This window comes from Hyaena hyaena, unplaced genomic scaffold (assembly GCF_003009895.1).
Source record: "Hyaena hyaena isolate Hyena2069 unplaced genomic scaffold, ASM300989v1 scaffold_285, whole genome shotgun sequence".
In the NCBI taxonomy this organism is placed as follows: domain Eukaryota; kingdom Metazoa; phylum Chordata; class Mammalia; order Carnivora; family Hyaenidae; genus Hyaena; species Hyaena hyaena.
In genome coordinates, this window is record NW_024080917.1 from 766,457 (window position 1) to 792,241 (window position 25,785).

Here is a 25,785-nt window from a genome sequence, read left to right on the forward strand (position 1 = left end):
GGGCACGGAAGTCCAGAGGGTGGCCCGGGCAGGCGTGCTGCCACAGGGAAACTGCCGGGACAGTGGCCCCCCAGTCCTCGAGGCTGCCGCTGCCACGGCAACATCACAAGTGGTGGGGTTTTCATGTTTTATTGTAAAGCAACAAAAAATTGTATTTACACTCCCACATCCGCTGCAAACATCTGAATTCTGTGTCCCTTCTTCTCTGGGTCCTCGCCCCACCCAGCCCAGCCCCCACGACCCTGTAGGTGGCCACGTTAGACAATGACCGTCTGCACCTCCAGCTGGCCCTCCGGCGAGGCGATGACCAGCTCGCCTGCGTGCTCCAGGATTTCAATGTCCTCCGATGAGACCATGGTCACCGTGGCCTGCTCAGCGCCATCTGCACCCGCTCGGGCCGTGAGTACAGTGCCCTCGCTGATGGCCGAGGCCAGCGTCATGGCCACCTGCTCCGTCAGGCTCTCAGGGGTAGCAATGGTGATGGTGTCCGTGGCGGCGGCCTCTGGGCCCAGCCCCGCCTCCTGGTCCATAGTCACATTCTGCACAATGATCTGGTGCCCGGCGCTGGCCTGGTGCACAATCTGCTGTACCACCTTCATGATGTGGCTGTCCACCTGTGGGTGGCTCACGGCTCAGCTCGCAGCTGGTGGGGGGTGCCCACACCGCCCTCCTCGGCCCTCCCCCAGCCCCTCACCTCCGTTTGGGCGCCTTCAATGATCTCCGCGGCTTCGCTAGCCTCCGCATCGTCCGCAGCGGCCTGGGCAGGGGTCAGAGGTCAGCTGGCCCTGGGGGAGGCTCCGTCCCCCCCCCCCCCCCCCCGTCCTGTCCCCATCGCGCCCACCTCAATGATGTACTCCTGGGTGTCGGCCACAACAGAAGAGAACTCAACCAGCACGGCGTGCGGGTCCTCAGCGAGGACTGCGGCGGCAGCAGTGGGGCTCTCCTCCGCCACCAGCAGCTCCTCCACCTCCAGCAGGCAGCCGCCTGGGGGTGGGGGGTCTCGGTCAGCACGCCGGACGACACCCCCACCCCCCCACCCACCGCACCCAGCCCTGACCTTTGGTGCGCAGGTGCCGGTTGAGGGTGCCGTGCTCGGCGAAGCCCCGGCCGCAGCGGTAGCACTTGAAGGGCTTCTCGCCCGTGTGGTGCCGCACATGCCGCACCAGGGAGCCCTTCTCCCGGAAGCCGCGACTGCAGAATGGGCACACGTGCGGCTTCTCCTCCAGGTGCGTCCGGAAGTGCACCTGCTGGGCGTTCTGTGGAGCCCCACCATCAGTGCTGGCCTCGCCTTGGCCCAGGGCCCGGCTGGAGGGGCTATGCGGTCAGGGAGGGCCACCTCAGCCCCCGGGCGGGGCAGGGACCTGCGGTCTGGAGGCAGGGAACGGGGCAGGGATCTGGCCCAGGAGAGGGGAGCCCTTGGGGTCAGGGGTCAGGGCCTGAGCCGCCCACCTTGGTCTTATAGCACTTGCCACACTCAGGACACGGATAGGGCCGCTCGTCCGAGTGCACGCGCCGGTGGCCGCGGACATGCGCGATGGTCTTGTAGAGCTTCCCGCAATCTCCACAGCGGAAACGGCGCTCGTGCACGTGAACCTCCTGGTGCTTCTTGAGCAGGTAGGCCTTGGGGAAGGCCTTGCCGCACTGCACGCACGTGAACGGCCTTGGCCCTGGGGCCACACAGGGACATGAGGCCGGGTCTCCACCGAGGGCCCCATGCACCCATCCTGGCTGGCCACTGCCCAGTGCCCCCCACTCCTGCCACCCACCTGCATGGCCCCGTTTGTGGGCCTCCAGGGTGGCCGCTGTCGGGAAGGTCTCACTGCACTGAGGGCATGGGTGGGTCCTGGGCACAGCTGAGGCCCCGCTGGCCACCTGCTGGGAGGGGGGGTGTCATAGCATGCCTCTGGCACCCACTGTGGGCTGGACACCAGCAGTACAAAGAACAGAGCCATGGTACCCCCACACCGGCAAGCTCCAGCACAGGCCCAGGGAAGGCAGTAAACGGGGAAGAATCACTGCACAAAGTAACGTGATGTTTCCACCCCAGGGAACACAGCAAGGGTGGCTGCCAGGCCAGGGTCGCGACCTTGTACCCAAGGTCTGACCCCCAAAGGAGCTCGCCAGTGGCGCGGGCACCTACTGTCTCCACTGGCTCCACCTCCAGCAGCGGCAGCTCTGGAGGACCGTCTCCCAGGGGCTGGGGACTGGGCGCCGCAGGAGGGGCTGGCTCCAGGGCCCCCTCCTCTCCAGTGACACGCTCAAGGACGATGCCGGAGTTCTGCATGGCCTGGTGCAGCAGGTTCTCACGGCCAGCCTCGCCGGAACAGGGGAGCTCCTCGGAGCTGGGGGGCTGTGGGCAGCAGAGGGAGGGCAGCTGGCCCGGCATCGACACTCGGCACCTGCTTGCACGCACTACACGGGGCAGAGCCAAGGGGCCTCGGGGGCACTGTGCATAGCCTGGGGGAGCCCCACAGCCCGCTCCACCTCACCCCCAGCTCCCTGTCCCTCCCTGCCCTGTGGCATGCCATTGGTCTCCCGTCTCCCCTGCAACCAGACCGTGCACCAGGAAGGCAGGCCAGACTGGTCCTGTCCCCACCAGAGCCATTGACCAGCACGGAGCCCAGCACTAAGTGGACAGAGGCCACCCCCCTTGCCTGCCCGCACCTCTGGGGCCAAGGCTTTCATGCCCAAGGGAAGCTCTTGCATCTGGACATGGACTTCGTGGATGACAGTGCCCTTGGCGTCTGTAACCAGGTGAATCACGGGTGATGTCTCCATAGGTTCACCCGTCACTGATGCTGACGTAACAGTCCCCATGGTGGAGGCGCCAGATCCTTTAAGGCAGAACCAGGAGAGTCCATGAAGAAGCTGCCGACCAGGGCAGCACCCAGGCCGGGGGCCAGGGCAGGGAGCCCCTACCCCGCTGACCTGCAGGCGTGTCCTCTTTGCCCACAACCACGTCCTTGCTCATGCTGAAGCGAATCTTTTCTGTGCACGGGGTGAGAGACTTGAGGTGCCGGGTCAGCGCGCCCGACTCCCGGAAGCTCTTCCCACACTTGGCGCACTTATAGGGGCGCTCATCTGCAGAGAGGGCGGAGTGAGCCCCGGGCAGGGAGGGTGGCCCGGGGCCACAGCCTCACGCCCCCCCCCCCCCAGAGCAGGAGCCACAAGGCCGGCTCCCGGGCCCCGCCTGGCCCACCTGTGTGCCGCCGGTGGTGCCGGATGAGCGAACCCTTGGTCCGGAAGGACGCGCCACACAGCTTGCACTCGTGGTCCTTGCGGCTGCTGTGGGTGACCATGTGGGCCTTGAGGATGCTGCCCTGGGGGAGGGGGGAAGGGGGCTCAGGCACCTCTCCGGCGGTGCGGCGGGGAGTCGGGGGGAGGCCCGGCGCACCCGCCGGGGGGGCCGCACACGGGGCGCTCACCGTCTTGAAGGTCTTGTGGCACAGTGCGCACACGTAGCGGCCGTCCTTGTTCACCAAGAGCTTGACCTGCGCCTGCTCGCCCTCCCCGGGGAGCCCCGGGCCCTGACGGCTGGGGCTGCCCGGGGCTTCTGCCATCTCGTTGTCCCCCGCCTCTGCCTCAGCGGCCACAATGACCTCTTTGATGTGTCCACCGCCTGAGGAGAGGCAGGTCAGCCTGAGCCTCGGGACGCTGCGGGCCCTGCCACCTCCTTGGATCCCTGCCCGGGGTGTTGCTAGGACATGGTGGCGCTGTCCTGACCGCCCTCCGGCCCAGGGCCTGGCACCTGCTCCATGAGTGGGAGGCCGCCCAGAGGAGCTCCGGGACCCAGAATGCGCCCAGCGGGGACGCCCACCATGAGCACCAGAGCCCCCTCCCAAGCCAAGGAGCACAGGACGGGATGTGTGCAGGGCTCCTGCCCCGTCTGAGGACAACTGAGTGCCCCCCGGCTCACGGCCACCGGCCCTGCTCACTGTACCGGCTCCCACTGACGGGCAACAAAGATGACTCCGCGGGTCACCCTGTCTTGAGGCAGGGAGGCTGGGCACCTGCCCGGGAGAGAGACGCCTGGGGCTGCCTGAGGAAGGGGGCCTGGCCTCGGCGCCTCTCACGGGTGATGAAAAGATCTGACAACGTGCAAAGCTAAGCTATAAACACACTTCATAATTTCTGCTCATAAAAATGACATGTGGGAAGCGGCTGTAAAGCCACTTCTTAGGAACCAGCTCCATCAGCCAGGCATAGTGTTTTGACAAGCCATTCTCCCAAACAGAACGCAAGCACCGTGACTCAGAGACAATTAAGGGCATCTCTCGCCCATGCCAGAGCGGACGTGCTTGATGCTCTATCTTTCCTTCACCCCAGAAGCAACCTCCAGAACGACAGGGACTTCTGCCAAGCTAGGACGTGGGACAGAGCATGGCACAAGACACAGCAGACGGAGGGCTCGAGGAAGGAAGAACATGGCTGCCCCAAGTCCAGAGATGAAAAGCAAGTCTGTTTCCAGCAAAGAGGCAGGAGGGCCTGCAAGAGGTACCTGGGCCCCCGCACAGCCCCTGCTGATCGATCGTGGCCCCTGGCCCCGCAAGGGGTAAGACACCCCCAGCCCTGGGATGCCAGCGACTGGCAATTTAGGACTCTAGCCAACCCTGGAGCAATGAGCAGAGGACCCCCGGGGGCGTCTGGGGCACCAAGATGCCTGCAAAGGGGGCAACAGGGGACAAGAAAGGTGGGAGGTATCGGGAGAGGAGCCCCCAGAGCACGGGGGGGCCGCCGGGCAGCAGGGGGGGCCGGCTGCAGGTCGGGGTGGTGGGAAGGGGCCTGGCCAGGAGTGCACCACGGGGGGTGCCGCCCAACCCCACGGAATTTGTTTTCCCATGGGACACCACCCAGGGCCAGAGCACGGCCCCACCCCCCACATGACAACATTCCTATCCACAATGGCGGCAGGTGAGTGTCCCTGTCCACGGGAGCGTCGGGCCGGGGCAAAGACAGCAGGGAGACAAGGACGGATGTCTGGCCACCGCCCTGAGGCGGGACCGTGGCAGAAAGGCCTGCTCTGAGGCTCCCCTCCCGAGGTCTCCACCTCTCTTCCTGCCCCAGCTGGTCCCAAGGGCTTCCCAAGGCCAAGTTCTACCTGTCGCCCAAACCCACATCCCGTCCAGCCACCCACTCGGGCACCTGCCAGGACTCTTGCCCAGCAGACCTCCAGGTGACAACCCTTCCCTTCCCCGCCGGGCAGCAGGCTGCACCCTCGTGCACACAGCCAGCCCCGGCTGCCCTCTGAAGGCTCCCCCTCCCCATTCCAGACCCATCAACCCCCCTCTCCCAGTGCACGTCAGCAAGGCCCTTTAACTTAAAAAGAGCCGTCAAGGAGGCTGACTGGGCACTGTACGCTCATAAAAGCCAAGTGAGAATCAGGGCAGGAGTTGCCACCCCCACAGGGGAGGGGACAGCCAAGGTCAGGCAGCAGGTCAGGACAGAGCTGGAGCCAGCAGTGCATCCCATGCGTACCCCCACCTGACCCATCAGAGCAGACTCGGGGGTGGGGAGCAGGAACCAGGGTGGGCAGAAAAATGGGGAAGATTCCAGAAGGACCAGGGAAAACACAGTCTGAGGAAGCAGCAGGAGCAAGCAGCCAGCTCGTGACTGTGCACAAAGTGAGGACTTCCTGAGCGCAGGCCACACGCTGCCCTTCTCCTGGCAGGCAGGGCGGGTGCCCAGTGCTGACTCCTGAGGGCCGCAGGCCTCCTCAGGCAGGCCTCGCTCTCAGGAGAGCAGGACACGGGCAGCAAGGGTCCCTAGGCCCCAGCTCTGACCACAAGCAGCCGTGCTGAGAGCCACACACGGACAGCCACTGGGCACGGTGCCGCCTTACCCACAATGTCGGGGCCGTGGCTCATGTCTGCCGTTAACGCGGCCGTCTCCACCACGATATGGGCCACCGTGATGGGCTCCTCCGGGCCGGCCACCGCTGGCACCACCTACCGTCGGGGGACAGGGGACAAAGAGGACTCTTCTGCGGGGCTCCAGAGTTCCCTTGGCTGGGAGAGGGCAGGTTGATGTCCACGCGGGGAGGCTGCGGTGGGACCGGTCATCTCCCCCGGCCTCTCTCCCACCCCTGCTCTCGGTCTGACTCTCAGCCTGGTCCCTCCAACCCAAGCCTAAGGGCTCAGCCCCAGGACTCAACACCCCTGGCCACCATGGGCCGGACGCAGAGCACCGAGCACCCTCGTGGAGGGCTCCAGAGAGCAGTGACTGGCAGCTCTGGCCTGAAGCTCAGGAGGCTGTGGAGGGATGAAGGTCAGCACCCTCACCCACCAGCCCCAGCCAAGGTATCGAGGGATGTGGGGCCACCGGGAGGAGCCAGGAAAGAGCACAGAGTCCGAGTGGGATCGCTGGGGGCCCCCGTCCTCTGGGCCACTGCCTGTGATGACCTGAGGCAGCCAACCTCTCCCAGAGCCTCCTTCCCACTTCCATCCGATGAGGGACGCGAGAACACTGCCCTGCAAAGGTGCTGGGGGCCCTCAGAGGCCTGGACACCTACAGGCCACACACGTGCAGCACGACGACCTTGGCCATGTTTATGACAAGGTAGCAGGAACCCCAGAGGCACCCTGTGTGGGATCCCGAGAAACCATGTGTACAGGGGAGCCTGGGGGGCTCAGTGGTTGAGCATCTGACTCTGGGTTTCAGCTTAAGCCATGATCTCAGTCTGTGAGTTCAAGCCCCATGTCAGGCTCTGTGCTGCCGGCGCAAAACCTGCCTGGGATTCTCTCTCTCTCCCTCCCTCTCTCTGTCCTTCCCCCAGCCTCTGCCTCTCTCTCAAAATAAATAAACAAATTTAGAAAAGAAAAAGAAACCATGTGTGCAGGGCAGGAGATAAGCCAAAAGAACAAAAGCCACCATGACAGCCCTGAGCAAGGACAGACCCTGAGGCTCCCAGAAAGGAGGGATGTCATCTGCGCAGGCTTCAGCCAGAGGTTGCTGAGAAGGCCAGGCTACACTGGGCCATCCAGGAAGCCCAGGAACACTGCCAAGCTCTTGGTGGCAGGGCCCAGACCCCCTCATCCATGACCAGATGCCTGCCCTCTGCCCACCCCCCTGCCACAGGCCTGCCCGGGCATACATACACCCCCTCCCACCACCAGGTGAGCCCAGGGAGGAGGGCGCGCTCGCGCGTGGAGAGGGCTCACCTCCGGGCCCAGCAGCGCAGCAGCTGGGGCAGCAGGCAGGGCCTCCTGAGTGGTCCGCTGGCAGACTTTCTGGAGTTTGTGCTGAACAAAGTCTTCCAAGGCAGTGAACTCGGCCTGACAGCGGCCACATCTGTGCACATCATCCTCATCTGCAACGAGCCTGCGCTCAGTGGAGCCTGGGAGGGCCTCCAGCCCTAGGCCAAATCCACCGGAGGGTGGAGGGTGCCGTCGGACCAGAAGCACCTGCTGGCCTGGGGGAGGGGCCCACCCCAGAGAGAGCAGCAGGTGGTGACCCCAACCTCAGAGTGAGGCTGCAGGGATCCACTGAGGCTGTCATGCCCAGAGCTGCCACTTAGAGGTGAGGGGACAGCCCCGGGGAGCAGCGACAAGGTGTGGGGATTCACCCACGCCAGTTTGGGGACAGTGGCGGAGGACCAGTTTAAGCCGGCTTCATTGGCTCTGAACAGGCAGGAGGCTCCCTCTCCTGGAGAAGACACTCAGGGTGGAACTTCCCAGAGGCGCTCCACAGCCCAGGCTCCAGCCCCTCACCACGACCACGCCTGCCCCAGGTTCTACAGCAGACAGTGCCACTCACTGAGTCCTTCCCGGGTGCCTGGCACTGCTCTGGGGGTGTCCCCAAATCTAGCCGGCGCCCTGGGGAAATAAGGATGACTATTCTCCTTCCAGAAAAATGACCTGAGATTCAAGACCACCCAGCTGGTGAGTGTCCGGACCAGAACCTGAACCTGAGGGTCTACTCCACATGCCCCACTATTTGCGCAAAGGGATGAGAGGATGTTCCTTGTGCTTCTACAGAAGCCTGCCCGTCCCCACCACCTCTCATGTGGTCCCCACCAGGTCAAACCCAGGCCTGGCACATAGAAAGGAGCCCCATCAACATCTTTTGAGTTAGTGAGCAAAGGCCCACACAGAAGCCATGACTAGCCCACAGAAGACCACCCGCCAGAGGGCAGTCCCCTCCAGATGGCTCACAGTCACAAGCAAAGCACTGAGGTGCCCACCAGCCTTTTAACCTTCCCACTTTGCTCGCCAACCAAGTCTGACTCGCTATCGCCAATGGAGGAACACCCACAGCAGAAGGGGACAGACTCCGCCCCATTTCACAGTGACAAGGCTGGGGGCAAGCCCAGCAGGGCGCAGCAACCTCCAAAAAGATCCCTCTCCAGGCTGGCACTGCCTCTAGTGGCATTGCCCCTCCCCCAGCTGGAATAAGAAGGAGAAGGAAAAAAATGCACTGAGAATACGAGTTCTGTGAGACAGGGACCACTACCCCAAGATCGCCCGCCAGCCCCGTCCTGTCTGGCCCAAACTACAGGCTCATAGGAGCCTAGAGGAGCTCAGAGAGAGAGATCCAACTCCTGGCACCTGTGTGTCAGCTCTGCCCTCAGCCAGTTACCACCGGCTCTATCTTCCTTCTCACCTGGGCCCTGGGAGGCAGCACAGCCCAGAAGGTACGGGAGTCAGTTGAGAAGTCACACTGTCCTGGCGTCCAATCCAGTCCTTGCTACTTACTAGCTGGGTGACCTGATCCCTTTCACACCTTTGAACCTCAACTTCTCTCATCCGCGAAATGGGAACAACAATAGGGGCATCCAGGGTTGGTTTGAGGATGAAAACACTGATGCCAGGTACGTGCTTAACACGTTTTTAGCAGCAGAAGGATCCCCTGCCCAGGATCAAACAGCCAGAAAGTGGCGAAAGCGGCAGGTCTGGGATGAAGCTGCAGGTTGGCTGCAGGGCCCCGGCTCCCCGAGGGGCAGCGTGGAGCCCCGAAGCCCCGCCCCCTGGAGCCTCGGGCCCCACCCCAGCCAGGGCTCTAGAGGCCCGTCAGGTGCATCCGGAGGGGGCCCAGAGGAGGGCAGGGCCTTGCGCAGACAGGGAGAGAAGAGGCGCCCGACCGCTGGCCTGAGGGGCAAGGCTGCCAGTGGAGGCGATGGCAGAGGTCTACACACGAGCGGCCCCACAGGCCTGGGCACCTGTGAGTATCCGTGAGTGGGCACCGAGCCCCACGGGGTGATGGGCAGCCCACAGGAGAGGCCCGAGGGTCTGAGGGAGCCGGGGGGCTCGTGGAAGGCTATGCAGACCCCTTGGGGACCCGTGAGGTCGGCAAGGAACCGGGGTCTGGGACGGTCTGTCAGGTCCACAGCTTAGACCATCGGAACCTCCTCCAGCCGGGACTGAGCCGTCCCCACCCCAGCCGCGCCCGACCCTGTCAGGCCCTGTCAGGCCCTGTTACCTTCTTCGCTAAAGGGCGCCGGGAGGCCGAGGAATCCGCCAGGAGCCAAGGCCGCCGCCGCCGCCGCCGCCGCCGCGACCCCGCCCTCACCCGCCTCCCGCCCGGCTTCGGCCCGGGCTTCTGCCGTATGCGCGGCCGTCACCCGCACTGCCATCGCGCCCTCCATGTCGCAACGCGCCGCAGGAAGATGGCGGATTTACGACCGTGTCGTCATAACAACGGGCCGCGCTGAGGCTAGCGAGAGAAAACGACGAGAGGAAGACGACGGGGCGGGGCCAGGTGCGTTTGACAGACGGGCAGCGGGGCGGAGCCTGGGGAGAGGGGCCTAGAACCTCAGAGGCGGGGCCAGATTCCCTGAGAGAAGGCACAGGGAGGGGCTGCTCGGGGGCGTGGTTACGCTGGAGCGGAGGGGCGGGGCCTGAGGCGGGCCCGCGGGGCGTGGCTTGGCGCGACGGGGCGTGGCCATACCGGAGGCGAGAAGGGCTGAGGGCTGGGTTTCCGGAGCCGCGTCAGACCTTGAGAGCTTTAGGAAAGAAAGGGTGAGGCTGACGGGCTGAGCGGGTGGTGGGGCCGCGGACGCCCCGCCGGCGGGACGCCGCCCCAGCTCCGGCGGGTAGTGTGGTGTTCGTCGCCGCAGCCCAACCCCTCGGGTCAGAGCCTCCCGTGATTGTTGCCGCGCTCACAAGAACCCGATTTAGGTTTGGCTTACGGGTAGCTTCGCTAAGCCTTTTATACTTACGTATATTTTTTACATTATAATAAATATACGTAAGATTTACCGTTAGCGATATTTAGTGCATTCACAATGCTGTGTGACCATCACCGCCGCCAAGTTCCCGAACACTGTCATCATCCCAAAAGGAGACCTGCCCTGTTAGCACTCACCCCCCATTCTCCCCTTCTCCCAGTTCCTGGCAAGCACTTTCTGTCTGTAACGACTTGCCTTTTCTGGACATTCTCACATAAGTGGAATTACACATGTGGTCTTTTGCATCTGGCTTGTTTTGCTTAGCATAGTGTTTTCCAGATTCATCCATGTTTTAAGCATGTCAGTACTTCATTTCTTTTTATAGGCTGAGCAATATTGTATTACCTGGCTAGACCACAATTTATTTATTCGCGTTTGGGTTGTTCCCACCTTTTCCACAATTATGACTAGTGCTGCCATGAGCATGCATGTGCAAATTCCTTTTACTCTTTTAAGGTAATATTTAGTTAGCTCTTTGAAGCCAAGCACTTTACAGGATCTTCTCATTTAAGATACCCGTCACCCCCATTTTGAAGATAAAGAAACTGAGGCACAGTACTGATAGGATGCTTGCCCAAGGGCAGACTGGAAACTCAAAGTCTGCACAGAGCCATGGGCTGGAAACCCCCAGGGTTCTATGGCCCAGCCCGGTGCTGAATGCCAGGACTCGGATGAATCAGAACTGGCCTCCTCCAGGAAGGCTCACCTCTAGGGAAGACCAAGCAGAGACACGGGGGCCGGGGCAGAGAGTAGACTGCTCTGCCCTGGGAAGGACACCAAGCAGAGACGGTCTCCATGCTGGTGCTGCCCAGCTGGGCGCCTCAGGACCCTTGGCCTGGCAGGAGCTGGGATATGGGAAGCACAGGTCAGATCATCAGAGGTCAGACTGGGGTAACGATGAGGTTGCTTTCTGCATGAGGCTTGGTCATCACTGTAGGGGGATAAGCAGATGGTGTGAAAGCATTTCGAAAGGATCCCTCTGACTGCTGTGCGGATAAAAGGACCTCAGGACCATAGAGGCAGGAAGATCCCACACGGATGGTCTCTGACAGAGACAAACAGGAGGAAGAAGAGGTGGGGAGCACGTGGAGGGCGCCTCTGGGAAGGGGGGACCGGGACGACAGTAGTGGGGAAGCCAGCATTAGAGAGAGGAAGCCCCAGAGGAATGGGATAGGGAAGGGTCTCAAAGGCCAAGGACAGCCTGAGTGTGGGTGGACATGAGGAGCTGGCCCAGGGGCGACAGGGAGGCTGCCCTGCTGCATGCTCCCAAGCCGTGTCAGGAGCAGGCTAGCGCTCCTGCCCTGGGGTTCCCCGGGGCTCAGGAACGGGCATCCCGCTCCACTGAGTCCCAGGTCCTGCCTCCGCTAGAGCCCAGGCAGGCCAGTGGGCACAGGGGCGGACAGGCCTAAGGTCACTGAAAGGTAGAGCGCCCAGAGGAAGACGGGGACACCAGAGCCCCCACTCCCCCAAACGGCCTCCTTCCCCGCCCAGCCCTCAGCATGGGCTTCCATGTGAACCCCGGTGTACGCAAACTCCATCACCCTTCATGAGGACTGCGCACCTCTGTTCTTTGATGTATTTAGTTCATTTAACGAATCCCATGCTGAAGAATGTTTAGATTGCTTCTTTTTTTTTTTGCCACTTGAAATGACTTTTTTTTTATTTTTTTTATTTTTTTATTTATTTCTAGGAGAGAGAGAGAGAGAGAGACAGCGTTAGCAGGGGAGGGTCAGAGAGAGAGGGAGTCACAGACTGAAACAGGCTCCAGGCTCTGAGCTGGCCGTCAGCACAGAGCCCGACGCGGGGCTCGGACCCATGAACCGCGAGATCATGACCCAAGCGAAAGTCGGACGCTTAACCGACTAAGCCACCCAGGTGCCCCTTGAAATGACTTTTGAAATGACTCCCTTTTTTACTTAGCTCATTAGAAGCAATACATACCATCTGCGAAAACAGATTCAATGGCTACTTGCATTTTCTAATACAATTTTTTTAATGTTTATTTATTTTGAGAGAGAGAGCGAGCATGCAAGCAGGGGAGGGGCAGAGAGAAACGGATGGAGAGAGAATTCCAAGCGGGCTCCTCACTGTCAGTGCAGAACCCGACATGGGGCTCGATCCCACCAGCTATGGGATCATGACCTGAGCTGAAGTCAAGAGTCAGACACAACCGACCAAGCCATCCAGGCGGCCCATCATTTTCTTTTCTTAAATTTTTTTTAATGTTTTATTTATTTCTGAGAGAGAGACAGCGTGAGCAGGGGAGGGTCAGAGAGAGAGGGAGACACAGAATCTGAAACAGGCTCCAGGCTCCAAGATGCCAACGCGAGGCTGAAACCCACGAACCGTGAGATGATGACCTGAACCAAAGTCGGATGCTTAACTGACTGAGCCACCCAGGTGCCCCCATTTTTTAATACAATTTAAATCCATGCGAGGCTATTAAAATTAAATAGCATCTGGTGTCTGGCCTTATACCATCTAAATCCATGCCGCATTCAGCCCAAAGTGGGGGCTTCCTCACTCTGGGGAACCCTGGCGCCATCCATTCGCAAGTACACACTGAGCATCTACTGTGTGTCGGGAACACATCATGATCATCCCCCATCTTTCCCCCCATCTATACAGGGCACCTCACTCAAGGTCAGCCCCCCTGCCATAAAGTGCACCGTCCCTTGCAGCCTGCTGCAGGACCATGTCCACAACCGTCTCCCCTCTCGATACTGGCCGCCCCACCTTTCCCACTCCGCCGGCTCAGTCCCTACCACCCACAGGGGATGCTAAGCAAACAGCTGTGGCAGAGCTCCACTCTGGAGTCAGTTAATCCCAACTCTGCCTCGTCCAGCTGGTGACTCTTGGTGGCTAAGTTCCCTCATCCACAAATGCGGATACTAATAGCCTCTGCCTCTTCGGGCTGTCCTCTAATCCTGACAAGGGAATTGCAGGTCAGGAGCAGGGCTGGGTGCCTAGATCCTTACTGAGTGCCCACTAGACCAAGGCCCCTGGGCAGACATTGTACAAGCTGGCCCCTGGCTGGGCAGCAACAGCACATTCCCATACGTCCTGGGTGCTTCTGGGGTTAAAGCAGGATTTCTGATCTATCAAATCCAGTTCTTCCCCATGTCAGCTCCGCCACCAAAACTGAGTGGGAAGACACTGGGAGCAAGGTGCTTCCCTTGTGAGTGGAGGGCGCACCAGGCGGGAACACTGGCATGCCCAGCCCTTGTGCGCCATGGCCCCTCCGATCTCCTCCAGGCCTTCCCAGGCCAACAGGGCCCTAAGGGAACCGAGGTCACTGGCTTTACCTCATGAGTTTGGGGGTGGGGCCAGAGCAGACTTTATGTAGACCTGGGGCCCGAGAGAAGAGCAGGGGTTTGACACTCCAGGAGCTGGGGGTCTGGGGCACCTGTCGCAGGGTAGGCTTTCAAGAAACCGGGGCCTTCGTAGCTGAGCTGCCTGGCCCTGCTGGAAGCAATAACAATAAACATAACACCTACCTGCTGCACCTGCAATTCCAGTTGTAATTATATTTCATCCAAGAGAAATGAGTGCCTGTGTCCACAAATGAGTGTGTAGGAACCAGAACGTTCACAGAAGTACTATTTACAACGCTCCCAAACTGCAAACGACCAAACGTCCATCTACTGGAGAACAAACAGCTATCTTCTTCCAATGGCTCACATGGCAATTAAAACAACAGAGAAGGATGGATTTCACAGACACTGTGTTGATCATAGAAGCAACACCCATGGCAAGATCCCGTTTGTGAGACCATCTGGACAAGGAGAGGAGGCTATGACTCATTCCATGGTGACAGAAGTCGGGAAGGGGGGGGAGGGGGGAGGGTATCCGCTATTGACTGGGGAGGGGCTGTGAGGGAACTTTCTGGGACGATGGAAATATTCTGTGGCTGGGCGTGGGTGGTGTTGACACAGGCGTATAGGGATGTAAAATTCCATCAGGCTGCACACTTAAGATCGATGCATTTTTACTGTGTATTACGCCTCAATAAAAGTTAACACTGATACCTAATAACGATGACGGTGTGTGCTGTGTTCTACGTAGGGTCTTTTTAGACCCTAATCCCGCCGCCTTGTAATTAATTTTCCGTTCACCGGACCACTAAGGCACAGGCAGAGCGTTTTTGCGAAGGACTGGGTACGGGAACGCGAGGCCTTCCGGGAGTGACCCCGGGCTGCGCTCGGCGCTGGTCATAATCGGCTCACGCGCTAACACCGTGTCCGAATCGTGTCCAGGGCGGAGGGCACGGCCCGGCGACGCCCAGGAAAGGTGCGGACGTGACGCCGGCCCCAAGGAGGACCACGGCTCCTTGCCCCCACCTCCAACGCCCTGCCGCGCCCCAGCCGCGGAGAAGCCAGCCAATCGGCAGCCGGCCCGGCCCGGGGTCACTCGATTAAGGTCCTCCGTCACCTAAGCTGACCAAGCGCCGCCAATGGGCGAGCTGCCCCGCGGCCGCCAATGAACAGCGGCCTTACGTCCAGCGCCGGCTCCGGGCTCCTCCGCAGCGTTTCCGCAGTGAACGCTCCCCTCTGAATGCCGGTTGGCTCCCTTCCAGCCAATCGCCGGTGAGCCTCAGGCTCAACAGCCAATGGCCGCCCGCCTTCCAGGGCCGGGCCGCGACGGTTGGCGCTGAGTTTCCGCAGCCCGCGGGAGGCGGGGGCGGATTGGCGCAGGTGGCGTCCAATGGGCGGTGCGCGCGAGGAGCGGGGCCAATGAGCGCGCCGGGGGCGGGGCGGGAGCGGCGGCGGGCGGCTGCAAGGAGCGGCCGGTGGCAGCAGCGGCGGGCGGCCGGTGGCGGCGGCGGGCGGCCATGGCGGCGGCGGAGGCCGGCGATGACGACGCCCGCTGCGTGCGGCTGAGCGCCGAACGGGCCCAGGCGCTGCTGGCCGACGTGGACACGCTGCTGTTCGACTGCGACGGCGTGCTGTGGCGCGGCGAGACAGCCGTGCCCGGCGCGCCCGAGGCCCTGTCGGCGCTGCGGGCCCGCGGCAAGCGCCTCGGCTTCATCACCAACAACAGCAGCAAGACCCGTGAGGCCTACGCCGAGAAGCTGCGGCGCCTGGGCTTCGGCGGCCCGGCGGGGCCCGGCGCCGGCCTCGAGGTCTTCGGCACGGCCTACTGCACCGCCCTCTACCTGCGCCAGCGCCTGGCGGGCGCACCGGCCCCCAAGGCCTACGTGCTGGGCAGCGAGGCCCTGGCCGCGGAGCTGAAGGCCGTGGGCGTCTCCTGCGTGGGCGTGGGGCCCGAGCCTCTGCAGGGTGACAGCCCCGGCGACTGGCTGGACGCGCCTCTCGATCCCGACGTCCGCGCCGTGGTGGTGGGCTTCGACCCGCACTTCAGCTACATGAAGCTCACCAAGGCGGTGCGCTACCTGCAGCAGCCCGGCTGCCTGCTCGTGGGCACCAACATGGACAACCGGCTCCCGCTCGAGAACGGCCGCTTCATTGCGGGTCCGTGCGGGGCGGGAGCGGGGGGAGGCGCGGGGCGGGCTGCGGGCCGCTCCTGTCCCCTGACCCCGGGTGCTCTCCTCCCCTCCCTCTCCGCCCCGCAGGTACCGGCTGTCTGGTCCGAGCCGTGGAGATGGCCGCCCAGCGCCAGGCCGACATCATAGGGAAGCCCAGCCGCTTCATCTTCGACTGCGTGTCCCAGGAGTACGGCATCAACCCGGAGCGCACCGTCATGGTGGGAGACCGCCTGGACACGGACATCCTCCTGGGCGTCACCTGTGGCCTGAAGACCATCCTGACCCTCACCGGAGTGTCCACTCTAGGGGATGTGAAAAGTAATCAGGAAAGTGACTGCGTGTCTAAGAAGAAAATGGTCCCTGACTTCTATGTTGACAGCATAGCTGACCTTTTGCCCGCCCTTCAAGGTTAAAGACTTAAGTGTCTTTAATCTCCAGAATAAAACAAATTGAAAACCACTTACCCAAATTAATAGGTGGGGCTTAAGCATCTGCTCAGCTAGGTGCTTCGAAGAGTGTACTTGGAGTTAAGTAAAGGCACTAGTTGCTGACCTTGTAAGTAAACGTTTGGGGGGCGATGTTTACAGATGCTTATGTTTGAAGATGCACTTTTAAACCCCGAGGGCATTGTGGGCTTCCTGGACATCCAGAGCCGTTGACGAGGGCAGGCTTATTAGCATCTGCTCAGGATTCGGGTAACCTCACGCTGGTTACCCCACCTGCTCATGGGACTGAGGCAGGTCTAGGGATGTTCCATGTTTTATTGCAGATCTTATTCAGGGATCGGGCCCCCTTTACAGGGTAAAGGGGAGGACGGTCCGATAATTTTGAGTGTCGTGAGGAACGTGTACAAAGAGCCCAGGGCCCGTCTGCGTGGTCATCTGCGGGTGGCCCTGCTGCACACCCACCTGTGGGGGGGGGGAGTGGAGGGCAGGCTTTATCCGTGTCCTTGGGCTGCAGGGTGCTGACCTCACCGCCGCCACCCCACACTTCCTTAAAAACCACTCTGATGTCACAATCAAGTGTCGGTTCCGTTTCAGATACCCAGGGCTGCCACACCTTACATGCGGTCACGGAGTTCTGTAAATTCCGTCCAGCTAAGCCTCAGTTTTCTCAAGTGTGCATTTAAATCCTGCTGACTTGAACTGAGCATATTGGCTGAGCAGCCAAGAGGGTGTGGATGTCTTTGCTGAACTCTGGGCAGCCGCGCTGAGAGCTCAGAATAGCGTTGGTACCAAAAATTATTTTTTTACGATTTTGAACAACTTTTGTCAAACGGTGGAATTGAATCTTAAGAGTGTTCATTAATAGCTGTGCTCTGTCTTGTAGGGGAAATCCCACTGGAGAAGTCTCCGTGCCCCGCAGCCAGCAGCAAGGCTACAGGCATGTGCTGGCCACCGATTGCCTCTCTGTCGCCCTAGGCGCCCTCTGGGCGGGGGAGGAGAGCGGTGTCCCCAAGAACAGGAAATCCTTTTACAAGGCATCTGATCTCTTCCTGTCCTCCCATGCCCTGTCGGGGTGGGGGTGAGATGCCGACGGTCCACGAGACCACTTCTTTTGCCTCTGGAGCCCCTTGTGGGAGGCCAGCGGGAGGCCAGGCTGGGCCCACCTGCTAGCCAAAGGTTCTTGGCAGAGGGCCCTGGCCTTTCCTGCCTGTTCCCTAAGTTGCTGACCTGCTAAGCAGACTGTGCAGCCGTACCCGTAGGGCAGGGTCTGGGAAGCTGTTCCTTTTGGCAGACTCCTTCCCGGCGCCCTCCCTGTGTCCCACTGGCGTTTGCCCGGTTTCTCTCCTGCCCCAGGGCCGCTCCTTCACTGAATCTCTAAATTCTCAGCAATAAAGGGAGTCCCGAGCCCACAGCTCTTCCCAGGGCCGGGCTGTCTGGGGTCTGGACTCTGCTGCGGGGCGGCGCAAGGGCGGCCAGCACCTGTGAGGTTGGTGGTGCTGACGTTGGCTCTGCGAGGTCGGCTCAAGGTGGGTCTGGATATTGAGCAGGCCTGTCAGGGCGTTGTCACCACACCAGGAGCACGCGGCAGGTGCGGCAGTCAGCAACGCTTCCGCTGGGCAGCGGCCCGGGAGCCCGAGCGCCCCCCGTCTCTGCCCCTGTTGCACTGTGTGAACCCAAATCTGTATTAAACTCTCAAACCTGCGCTGACTCTGGCGTTCTTTGCCCTTGTTTCGACAGCAGCCCTTGTACAGAGGCTGCAGCAGCCTCGCCCAGCGTGGGCGCGGGGGGGGGCTCCAAGAAGGACATGTTCTGGGATTGCAGTTCCAGAGCTGGGGCGCTGACCCCCACGACACCACCGCATCCCAGGCCCATTATAGAGGGGTGCGTTCAGAAGAACTAGGAAAAAGGAGGCACAGGAAAGGGCCACAGGGTGAAGCTGGTTAGGAATGCACACCCCTGCGAGCTGCCAGTGCCCGGCAGGGCCCTGTCGCAATCCACAGCCCAAAGAAGCTGGAGATGCAGGCTAGGAGCAGAGCAGGGCCTCAGTGAACCCACGCGGGCAGGGCAGCCCCAGGGGTGCGGTGGCTTCAGGAGGCTGCCTGGGAGCCATCCTGGTCTCAAACCTGCAAACTGTGTCTGAGGGACTGGGAAGTGGCAAGAGGGGGGAATGTGGGATCGAAGGACACAGGCAGCGCAGACCCCCTTACCAGTCATTCATAAAATGCATTTATTGACAGTTTGTCACGTGCCGAGCCCTAGGAATCCAGAAGTAACAATAAAGAGATTGGAACGGCCTCTTTAGAAAAATTAAGCCTGTCCCCAAGCAGACTGTAAAGTCATTCTGCCTGGGCCTGGGCTGCTCTTGGTGCCAATCAGGGGGACCTGATTTCCCTGACACCCATGCTCTGTGGCCCTCTGGTCTGCACGGCCAGGTATGGCCAGGTGTCAGAGCCAGACACAGTGACAAGCAACCCCCCCACCACCACCAGGATGGAGGCTGTCCTGGCTCTGACCCTGGTATCAGGTGGCTGGGCTGGCGGGAAGCAGGGGGGTCAGAGGAGGGGGCCGGCACAGTTGTTGGGCTCATCACCGCACTGAGGTTTCCCTAGCTGACTGCAAGGGGCAGCAGACAATCAGCGCATTGTCACCAGGGCTGCAGCATGGAGCAGCAGGGCTGCTGCGAGGAGAGCTCCGGGCCCAGCCAGGTGAGTGCCTCCAACCACCTGGTGCCCTCTCCTGGGACAGAGACCCAGGGCTTGACCTGGGCAGGGGACAGGAGCGCAGTGCCCACCTCCCACACCTCCATCCTTGCCTTCAGGGGCCAGCCTGTTCCTCAGTCTCTGCGCTAGTCCCCACTGACCGCAGCGTGCCCCCAGGTGAAGGCCAAGCCCTGCTTCGGGGGCTGGAAGGTCCCTGGCCTGCTGCTGCTGCTACTGGCACTGGCCGCTGCGGGGGCCGTGGCTGGAGGACTTCTTGGCTTCGCTCACAGTCCTCCCAAGGTGAGCTCCTCCTCGGGACCCAGCCAGGGGCACACACAGTAGGGGGGGAGGGGGAAGAAGAGGCCGCTACACCCCAGCCCTGCAGTGGAGCCAGGGCCCCGAGCAGCGGCAGGAGCACCAGACAGGTGGAAGGGCCAGAAACCTCACTGGAGAACTGGGGGTATGTCAGGGGCCGCCCCAGCCTGCCCTGCTGAGCTCTGGCTTCCTGATCTCAGCCTCTGCTACAGATGCTCCGTCTGACCCACCCAAGCCCCAGGGCACCCCCGTCCAACCAAACCGCCCAGGTGGATGCGACCCGGAACGTGGCGACCATCCGGGTGACCCCGGCTCAGAGCAACCGCAGCTGGGCAGTGCTGTTCGATGGGCAGAGCGTGAGTGAATGGGCGGGGGGGGGGGGGGTGACCAGCACTGGAGAATGTTCAGATGGTCCCGCCTCACCCACCTGCCTCCCCAGGGCTGCGTCTGTTACCGCCCCTCGGAACACCGGGCCTGCTTCCTCCGCCTGATGGAACCCCAAGATCGCGAGACCCTAGAGCTGCTGGTGAACAGCTCCAGGGTAAGCGGCCCCACGCGGCCAGGGTCCTGGGTACAGGGGACAAAGGGTCCTGTGTATACCCCGGCCCTGCGGCGGAATGGAGCTCTGGTTTCAAGGAACAGAAGCTCTGTCTTCCCTTGGCTGAGGCTGATGACAAGAGCTGAGGGTGGCGATGGCCCCGGGCCAGTGTGTCCGGGGCTGGACCCTGCCCCGGGCAGGGGAAGTGCAGGTGCCCCTGTGCCATGGCCCACCAGAGTCTTCTCTGCAGGCCGGAGGGTCCCACAGCGCCAGCCGGGACACCCGCTATGCCCAGGAGCTGCTGGCAGTGCTTGGGGACCGTGAGGTGGACCCCACCCAGGTGGGGGAGTCGGTGCGGCACCTTTGCACAAAGACCCCCATTTACTGGGCCCGCCGAGCAGAGGGTAAGTTGGGGCTGTATTGAGAGGCCCGGGCTCCTGCAGGGCATTCCAGGGAGAAGGGTGAGGGGCCCTCTGGGGCTCAAGGAGGCCCCTCCCCCAGGACCACGGAGGCAGCGGCTCATCTACCTGTGCATTGACATCTGCTTCCCCAGCAACATCTGTGTGTCGGTCTGCTTTTATTATCTCCCAGACTGAGCTCAAAGCCCGGCCCAGCCCCACAGGCCAGCCAGCTGGCCGTCCCCGTCACCAGCTGCCTGGAAGGTGGCTGCCGGCGGGGCTAATAAACTCTCCACCTGGCCTGATGGTGTTCTCTGTGGCTTCAGAACACAACAGGGGCAGAGAGTGGGGGGAGCTCTGGCTTGGGATGGGGCACCGGCCTCAGATCCCCTAGGTTGTGCGGATCTGGAATTGCTGAAACAAGTGCAGGCTGGCTCAGGTCAGCCTCCTGACACTCGTCACGTCCACATAAGCCACGGGGAGCTGACAGGATCCCAGGGTGTGTTGGCCTGGCCCGTCCAAGCCAGCAGCTCAGGTCCAGCTGGCCGGGGCTGGCGGACGGTCATTCTGAGCTGTGCGTCGGAACAGACACCCTCAGCAGTTGCTGCCCGGACGGCTGCCTGCGGTCCTGAGGGGTCACCGGTTAGCCCAGCACACTGTCATTGAAGGCCAAGCAGACCACAGCTTTCTGGTGGCCCCCGTACTCTCTCTTGATCTCTCCTGTCTCCACACACCAGAGCCGAGCCAGGTTGTCCGAGGAGGCTGTGGGGAGGGCACGGGCAGCAGCTCAGGGTGCAGCCCCGGGGCCAGAGCGCACGGGGCTGGCAGGGACTGGGACAGGAGGGCGTGGCGGACAGGCTTACCCGTGACGATGTACTGCGAGTCCCCCGAGAAGGCGCAGCCCCACATCCAGCCTCGGGAGGACTCCCCCGGGTTGCTGCTCTTGATGCTGAGCTCCGTCATCAGGGAGAAGTTGGACGTCCTCCAGATCTTGCACGTCTGGTCGGCCGAGCAGGTGGCGAGGAGCCTAGGGGTGAGCGTGGGTGCCGTGAGGGCGCCATCAGTAGCCACTCCCACCTTGCCCCCACCCTGCCATCCACGAGCCAGGCCCCGGCCCATCGGCCCCCCGAGCCCACACGCACGTGGAGTCAGGGCTGAAGCGGCACTGCAAGGCGTAGCGGGTGTGCGCGGGGATCTTGGTCTTGGGGATGAGCTGTGTCACCTCGTCACCGATGCCCCCAGTCAGGTTCCAGACGTAGCAGTTCCCCTGGAAGCAGGCGGGGAGTCACGGGAAGCCTGGAGCCTCCCTGGACCCAGATCGGGGCTGCCATCCAGTTCGGGGGCCGTGCACAGCGATCCGAGGGCCGTGCGCAGCGATCCGGGGGCCGGGGACGTTGGCGGGCACCTCTGCTCCTGCCTGCAGGGACTACCCAGCAAGCTGAGAGCAGGGGGCCAGGCCCGGCCTTTGTGAATGCTGCTGCCCAACGGGAGAGAAGAACAAGAAGGGACTAGGGCCCAGCAGACAGCAGGGACGGCAGGAGGGCAGTCTGGGGACCCCATGAGGCAAGTGATCTGTTGAGATGTAAGGCACATTACGGGGAGAAGATGAGGCCAGAAAGGGTGTTCGGGGCTGAACCCCAGCGTCCCGAGGCCATGGTGAGGAGCCAGGGCACCAAGGGGTTTATGCAGGGAATGGAGCCCTCCGGCAGCCGAGGGAGAGTGACGCGGGGGGTGGAGAGTGTCTGGGGGCAGAGGGAGGCCGCAGAGCCACCGCAGCCAATGTGCAGGGAGACAAGCCACACCGGGACCAGGAGGAGACAGGGACAAGACAGAAGTAGAATTGAGATGCTCTGGAGGCAGAGGTGACGGCCACTGGATGAGCTAGGGCGGGAGGGATCAACGCCCAGGTTTCTGGCTTTGGTGGCTGGAGCTGGAGCCCGGGGGCGGGGGTGGGGGAGTGTGAGGGAACATCTGGGGAAGAAGCCACGCGTGTGCGAGAGAGAGCAGGATAAGGGGCTGGGTGCTGAGGCGGCCTCCCCCCCGCGCTCACACCCAGGACGCACGGTGCTGTTGACGGCTGCCATGTAGCTGGCATCGGGGTCGATGTGGGCAGATGTGATGGAGACCTCGGGCTCGGGTATCAGCTGCTCGTTGTGGTCAGTCTTCAAGTCCCAGATGTGGATGGCGCCGCTTTGGTCACCCACAATGAGCTCCGCCTGGGGTGCAGGGCAGGTGAGTGAGGGCAGGAGACTCCCGCCCCCTGCACCCCTCAGTGGCCGGCCCGGTGCGTGCCCCTCACCTGGTTGGGGTGCAGGCACACGCAGTTAATGGGTGCATTCACCTGGAAGATCCGCTGACACTGCAGGTTGCGGGACCTTTGGAGCAGGGCACACACTGCGGTGGATGCGATCGGCGCCCCACTACGTGCTCTCTGCATCCGGCACCCCCAGGGGAGGCCCCGCTTCACGGCGGGACTGGATGCAGTTCGTGCTCCAGAACTCCGTGCGGTGTAAGGCTGAGGCCAGGCTCATCTGTGTGGCTTCACCCCTGCCCCACCCTGCCTTCGTCACTGCCCTCAATACACTGCCCACACGGGAAGCCCATCTCAGCCTCTGCTTGAAGGCCCCCGACCCGAGACGGTCTCCTGGCTGCCCCCGGCCGCACACACCCAGCAGCGGGCCCCTCCTGCCCACGGCCCCACACCTGAGGTCCCAGATCCGAGCAGTGCAGTCCTCCCCACCCGTGTACATCCAGCGGCCATCCTCATGGAAGCCCACGGACGCGATGTTCTTGTTGACCCCGTCGTAGCTGATGATGGGGTTGGGGTTGTTGGAGCTGAGATCATACATGCGAATGTGCTGGTAACCTAAGGGCACAGGCTAAACTGAAGAGCGGCTGCGCCCGGATGCTCAGCAGAGCTCGAGGGCCGGGGTCGAGGGTACAGGTACCTGCAGCAGCGATCATGCTGCGGTCGGGCGTGATCTCCAGTGCGTTCACCTGCTAGGGTCCGTCAAGGAGCGTGAAGAACAGAGTCCAGGAGCCAGAACCCTCGAGGGCGCCGCCGCCTCCCTCGGCTGCTGCCTCCTTTTCACCCCAGGCATGCCTTCCGGTGTGTAGGTTGTCACCCCCCCACCGGGAGCCCTTCCCGAACCGCCCCCCTAGAGTGGAGGATACCGAGTCTTGATGCTGCACGGTGCGCGTGCAGATCCCACTGTGGGCCTGCCAGAACCGCACCGTGTGGTCATAGCCCGCGGTGGCCAAGATGACCGGGTCACTGCCCACCGTGCCCGGGGACGTGTTCATGGGTGTGGAAGAAGGCTCGGGCCTGCACGGGACCGACTTCTGAAAGGCAGGGGTCAAAGGTCAGAGCATCTGCACAAGAGAAGGGGTGCAGTTATTTAGGGGCTACCCTCTGGGTGCACTGGGTGCTGAGAGATACGCATTATCATTCTCATGTTAGAGATGAGGAAACTGAGGCTTAGAGGTTCAGAGAACACGTGGCAACCTGCGGACAGCTCCTGGCTCCAAGGCACGTGCTCCGTTCCGCGCCCCACGGACCCGGCCAGGACGCCACCCCACCCGCCGCCGACAGGGGGCAGTTATGCCCAGGTCGCCGCTCTGCCGCAGGGGCGGGCCGCGCATGCGCAGTGGAGGCGGACGGGCCGCGAGGAAAGCCGAGCGCCGCGGCCGCGCATGCGTAGCAAGGCCCGCGGCTAGGCCTGATGGGAGGGGGCGCTGTCCGGCCCGACCCTCGGGCTTCCCGGTGCTCCGGCCACAGCCCTGGCTGCGTCCCGCTGGGCCAGCTTCGTCCAGGCGCGCTCTCCTGGCCACCCAGCAGCCGCTCTGCGGCCCTCGCCCCGCGGCCCCCGTACCTTACATGCGGCTCGGCGCTCCGCCGCGGCCCAGGACGTCGGGCGGAGCCGGAGCAAGTCGATAGAGGCCGCGGCCGAGCGTAGAGTTATCGATGGGCCTAGGGCGACACCACGGGACTTAGGAGGGGGTGGTGGGGCGAGACCAAAGTTCTGGGGCGGGGGGAGGCCTCCGTGAGGCCTGGCCTCAGCCTTCTCCCCACTCGGGCACCGCACCCTTCGGACAGCTCCCCTTTTCCAGTCCAGGCTTGGTGGGGGGCCCTGCCCACCCCCTTCCCTGCATCCCCTATCCCCACACCCGGCTAGGATGCCCAAGTAAAATACAGGACGCCCAGTTAACGTCTGAATTTCAGGGAACGAACTTATTTTTTGGTATAAGTGTATCCCAAATATTGCGCGCGATATACCCATCCTAGAAAGCTGGTGATTGCCACGGGGAATTCAAATGTTTAACTGGGTGTAGTGTAGTTTTATTTGCTAGACGTGACAATCCCAGTCTGGGTCCTTTCAGTCCTGATCAGTGCTAGCCCGACCCTCTTGTCTGCCGCCTCAGCCCAGTGACCCCTCCAAAACTGGGGTCCCTCCGCTTCCTGTTCCACTGAGCGCTCCCACACTCCATGCGCTGTGGCCTCACCCTCCAGAAAAACGGCATGGTTTCTTCACACCATGCTTACAAACACAGCAACATACCTCCCCTCCTTGCCCCAGGCTTTGGGGCCCAGGAACCTCCCCTCCTGAACTTTCTCCACCTTCCTCCTTCCTTCCCCTTAGCCTTTAATCACCATCAAACAACCCCAACCCCTCCAGTCCAGCGGGCACTCTGCCTCATAAGGCCATTCTCACCAGCTCAGTGAGGACTCACTTCTCACTCACTACTCAGCCCACTGTCATGTCTTTGCCCCCAGCTCTCCAGTGAAAAGATCACAAGGTCACCGGAGGTCTCACACCGCCAAGCCCAATGGGTCTTTTTCCTTCTGCATCTTGACACGAGTGTACAGCGGTTGGCAGGGCGGCTCCTGGAGGCCCCCCTTGCTGCTGAGCTTCCGGCCAGTCTTTCTCTGCCTTCCCCTGGAGGCCAGTCCCCTCCAGAGTTCACCCCGAGGGCTCTCTTCCGCTCGCTGGGGCTTCCGATTCCCTCCCTGTTCCCAGGCCCTTCACCCTGTCCAGCTCAGATCCAGCCCCTGATAAACACTGTCCCTCAAAGTCCCCACAGACACCTCCACTGTCTCTGGCCAAGACAGTTCATTGTGGACCTACCCCAAACGGCATCCCCTCCTGTGTGCCTGTGCCCTAGTGTGTTACGGCTAGGCATGCTCCACTTGTGTCCATCACCCCCTCTCCCAGAACAGCCTCCTAGCTTGCCTCCGTATACCCACTCTTGCCCCGATCCAGGCTGTCCTTCGCCTTGCAGAGGGGTCTTTTAAAACCCTAAGTCTGACCCCTGTTAGAAGCCTGCACGGGTCCCCCTTCACCCTGCAGTCCCCTGGGCCTGGCAGCTACCAACCCTGCAGCTTTCTCCCTCTGTCCACTCCAGAGGCCACGTGCTGCATCCTGCCAGCGACAACGGCCTCAGAACTTGACACTGTTCTGAGGAAGAGAGAGAATCCCAAGCAGGCTCTGCACCGTCAGCTCAGTGCCTGACACAGGGCTCGATCCACAAACCAAATCAAGAGTCTGCGCTTAACCGACTGAGCCACCTAGGCGCCCCTGGGCGTGTTTTTGTTGTAATTGTTCTCACAGACTATGAAATGAACCTGTTTAAAAAAGTTTTATTTATTGGGGCCCCTGGGTGGCTCAGTGGCTTAAGCCTCTGACTCTTGATTTTGGCTCAGGTCATGAACTCACGGTTTGTGAGTTCAAGCCCACAGCCAGC

The 25,785-nt window shown here is 62.0% G+C and overlaps 4 protein-coding genes across 14 annotated transcripts; 2 read left to right on the forward strand and 2 right to left on the reverse strand.

Annotated features, from left to right (window-relative positions):
• Positions 1 to 81: 81 nt before the first annotated feature.
• E4F1 (E4F transcription factor 1) lies at positions 82 to 9,602 on the reverse strand. Of its 7 annotated transcripts, none has more exons than XM_039246719.1 (14): positions 9,415 to 9,602; positions 7,158 to 7,408; positions 5,840 to 5,945; positions 3,426 to 3,619; positions 3,200 to 3,320; positions 2,929 to 3,081; positions 2,665 to 2,834; positions 2,141 to 2,374; positions 1,767 to 1,875; positions 1,450 to 1,667; positions 1,058 to 1,256; positions 842 to 984; positions 695 to 757; positions 82 to 614 (listed from the first exon to the last, which is right to left on the reverse strand). In XM_039246719.1, the coding sequence occupies exons 1-14, from the start codon at positions 9,578 to 9,580 to the stop codon at positions 258 to 260; spliced, it is 2,484 nt and encodes an 827-aa protein (XP_039102650.1). In that variant the 5' UTR covers positions 9,581 to 9,602; the 3' UTR covers positions 82 to 257. The 7 variants fall into 7 exon arrangements, with proteins under 7 accessions (XP_039102650.1, XP_039102651.1, XP_039102657.1 ...); XM_039246720.1 differs by having other exon boundaries at positions 83 to 614; positions 1,767 to 1,872; XM_039246723.1 differs by having other exon boundaries at positions 86 to 614; positions 7,158 to 7,306; positions 9,415 to 9,601.
• Positions 9,603 to 14,953: 5,351 nt separating this feature from the next.
• LOC120241600 (phosphoglycolate phosphatase) lies at positions 14,954 to 17,795 on the forward strand. Its single transcript, XM_039246872.1, has 2 exons — positions 14,954 to 15,633; positions 15,735 to 17,795. The coding sequence occupies exons 1-2, from the start codon at positions 14,994 to 14,996 to the stop codon at positions 16,058 to 16,060; spliced, it is 966 nt and encodes a 321-aa protein (XP_039102803.1). The 5' UTR covers positions 14,954 to 14,993; the 3' UTR covers positions 16,061 to 17,795.
• Positions 17,796 to 19,210: 1,415 nt separating this feature from the next.
• Positions 19,211 to 20,336, forward strand: BRICD5 (BRICHOS domain containing 5). 2 transcript variants are annotated; one of them, XM_039246851.1, is made up of 4 exons: positions 19,211 to 19,463; positions 19,547 to 19,648; positions 19,896 to 20,049; positions 20,147 to 20,336. In XM_039246851.1, exons 1-4 carry the CDS (start codon positions 19,320 to 19,322, stop codon positions 20,239 to 20,241), a joined length of 495 nt encoding a protein of 164 aa, XP_039102782.1. In that variant the 5' UTR covers positions 19,211 to 19,319; the 3' UTR covers positions 20,242 to 20,336. The 2 variants fall into 2 exon arrangements, with proteins under 2 accessions (XP_039102782.1, XP_039102781.1); XM_039246850.1 differs by lacking the exon at positions 20,147 to 20,336 and having other exon boundaries at positions 19,547 to 20,042.
• On the reverse strand, positions 20,206 to 23,979 carry MLST8 (MTOR associated protein, LST8 homolog). 4 transcript variants are annotated; one of them, XM_039246849.1, is made up of 9 exons: positions 23,916 to 23,979; positions 23,218 to 23,385; positions 22,992 to 23,040; positions 22,747 to 22,909; positions 22,343 to 22,418; positions 22,107 to 22,259; positions 21,186 to 21,310; positions 20,907 to 21,070; positions 20,206 to 20,805 (listed from the first exon to the last, which is right to left on the reverse strand). In XM_039246849.1, the coding sequence occupies exons 2-9, from the start codon at positions 23,344 to 23,346 to the stop codon at positions 20,687 to 20,689; spliced, it is 978 nt and encodes a 325-aa protein (XP_039102780.1). In that variant the 5' UTR covers positions 23,347 to 23,385; positions 23,916 to 23,979; the 3' UTR covers positions 20,206 to 20,686. The 4 variants fall into 4 exon arrangements, with proteins under 4 accessions (XP_039102780.1, XP_039102777.1, XP_039102778.1 ...); XM_039246846.1 differs by having other exon boundaries at positions 22,992 to 23,043; XM_039246847.1 differs by having other exon boundaries at positions 22,992 to 23,043; positions 23,218 to 23,415; positions 23,916 to 23,961.
• Between the last annotated feature and the right edge of the window lie 1,806 nt (positions 23,980 to 25,785).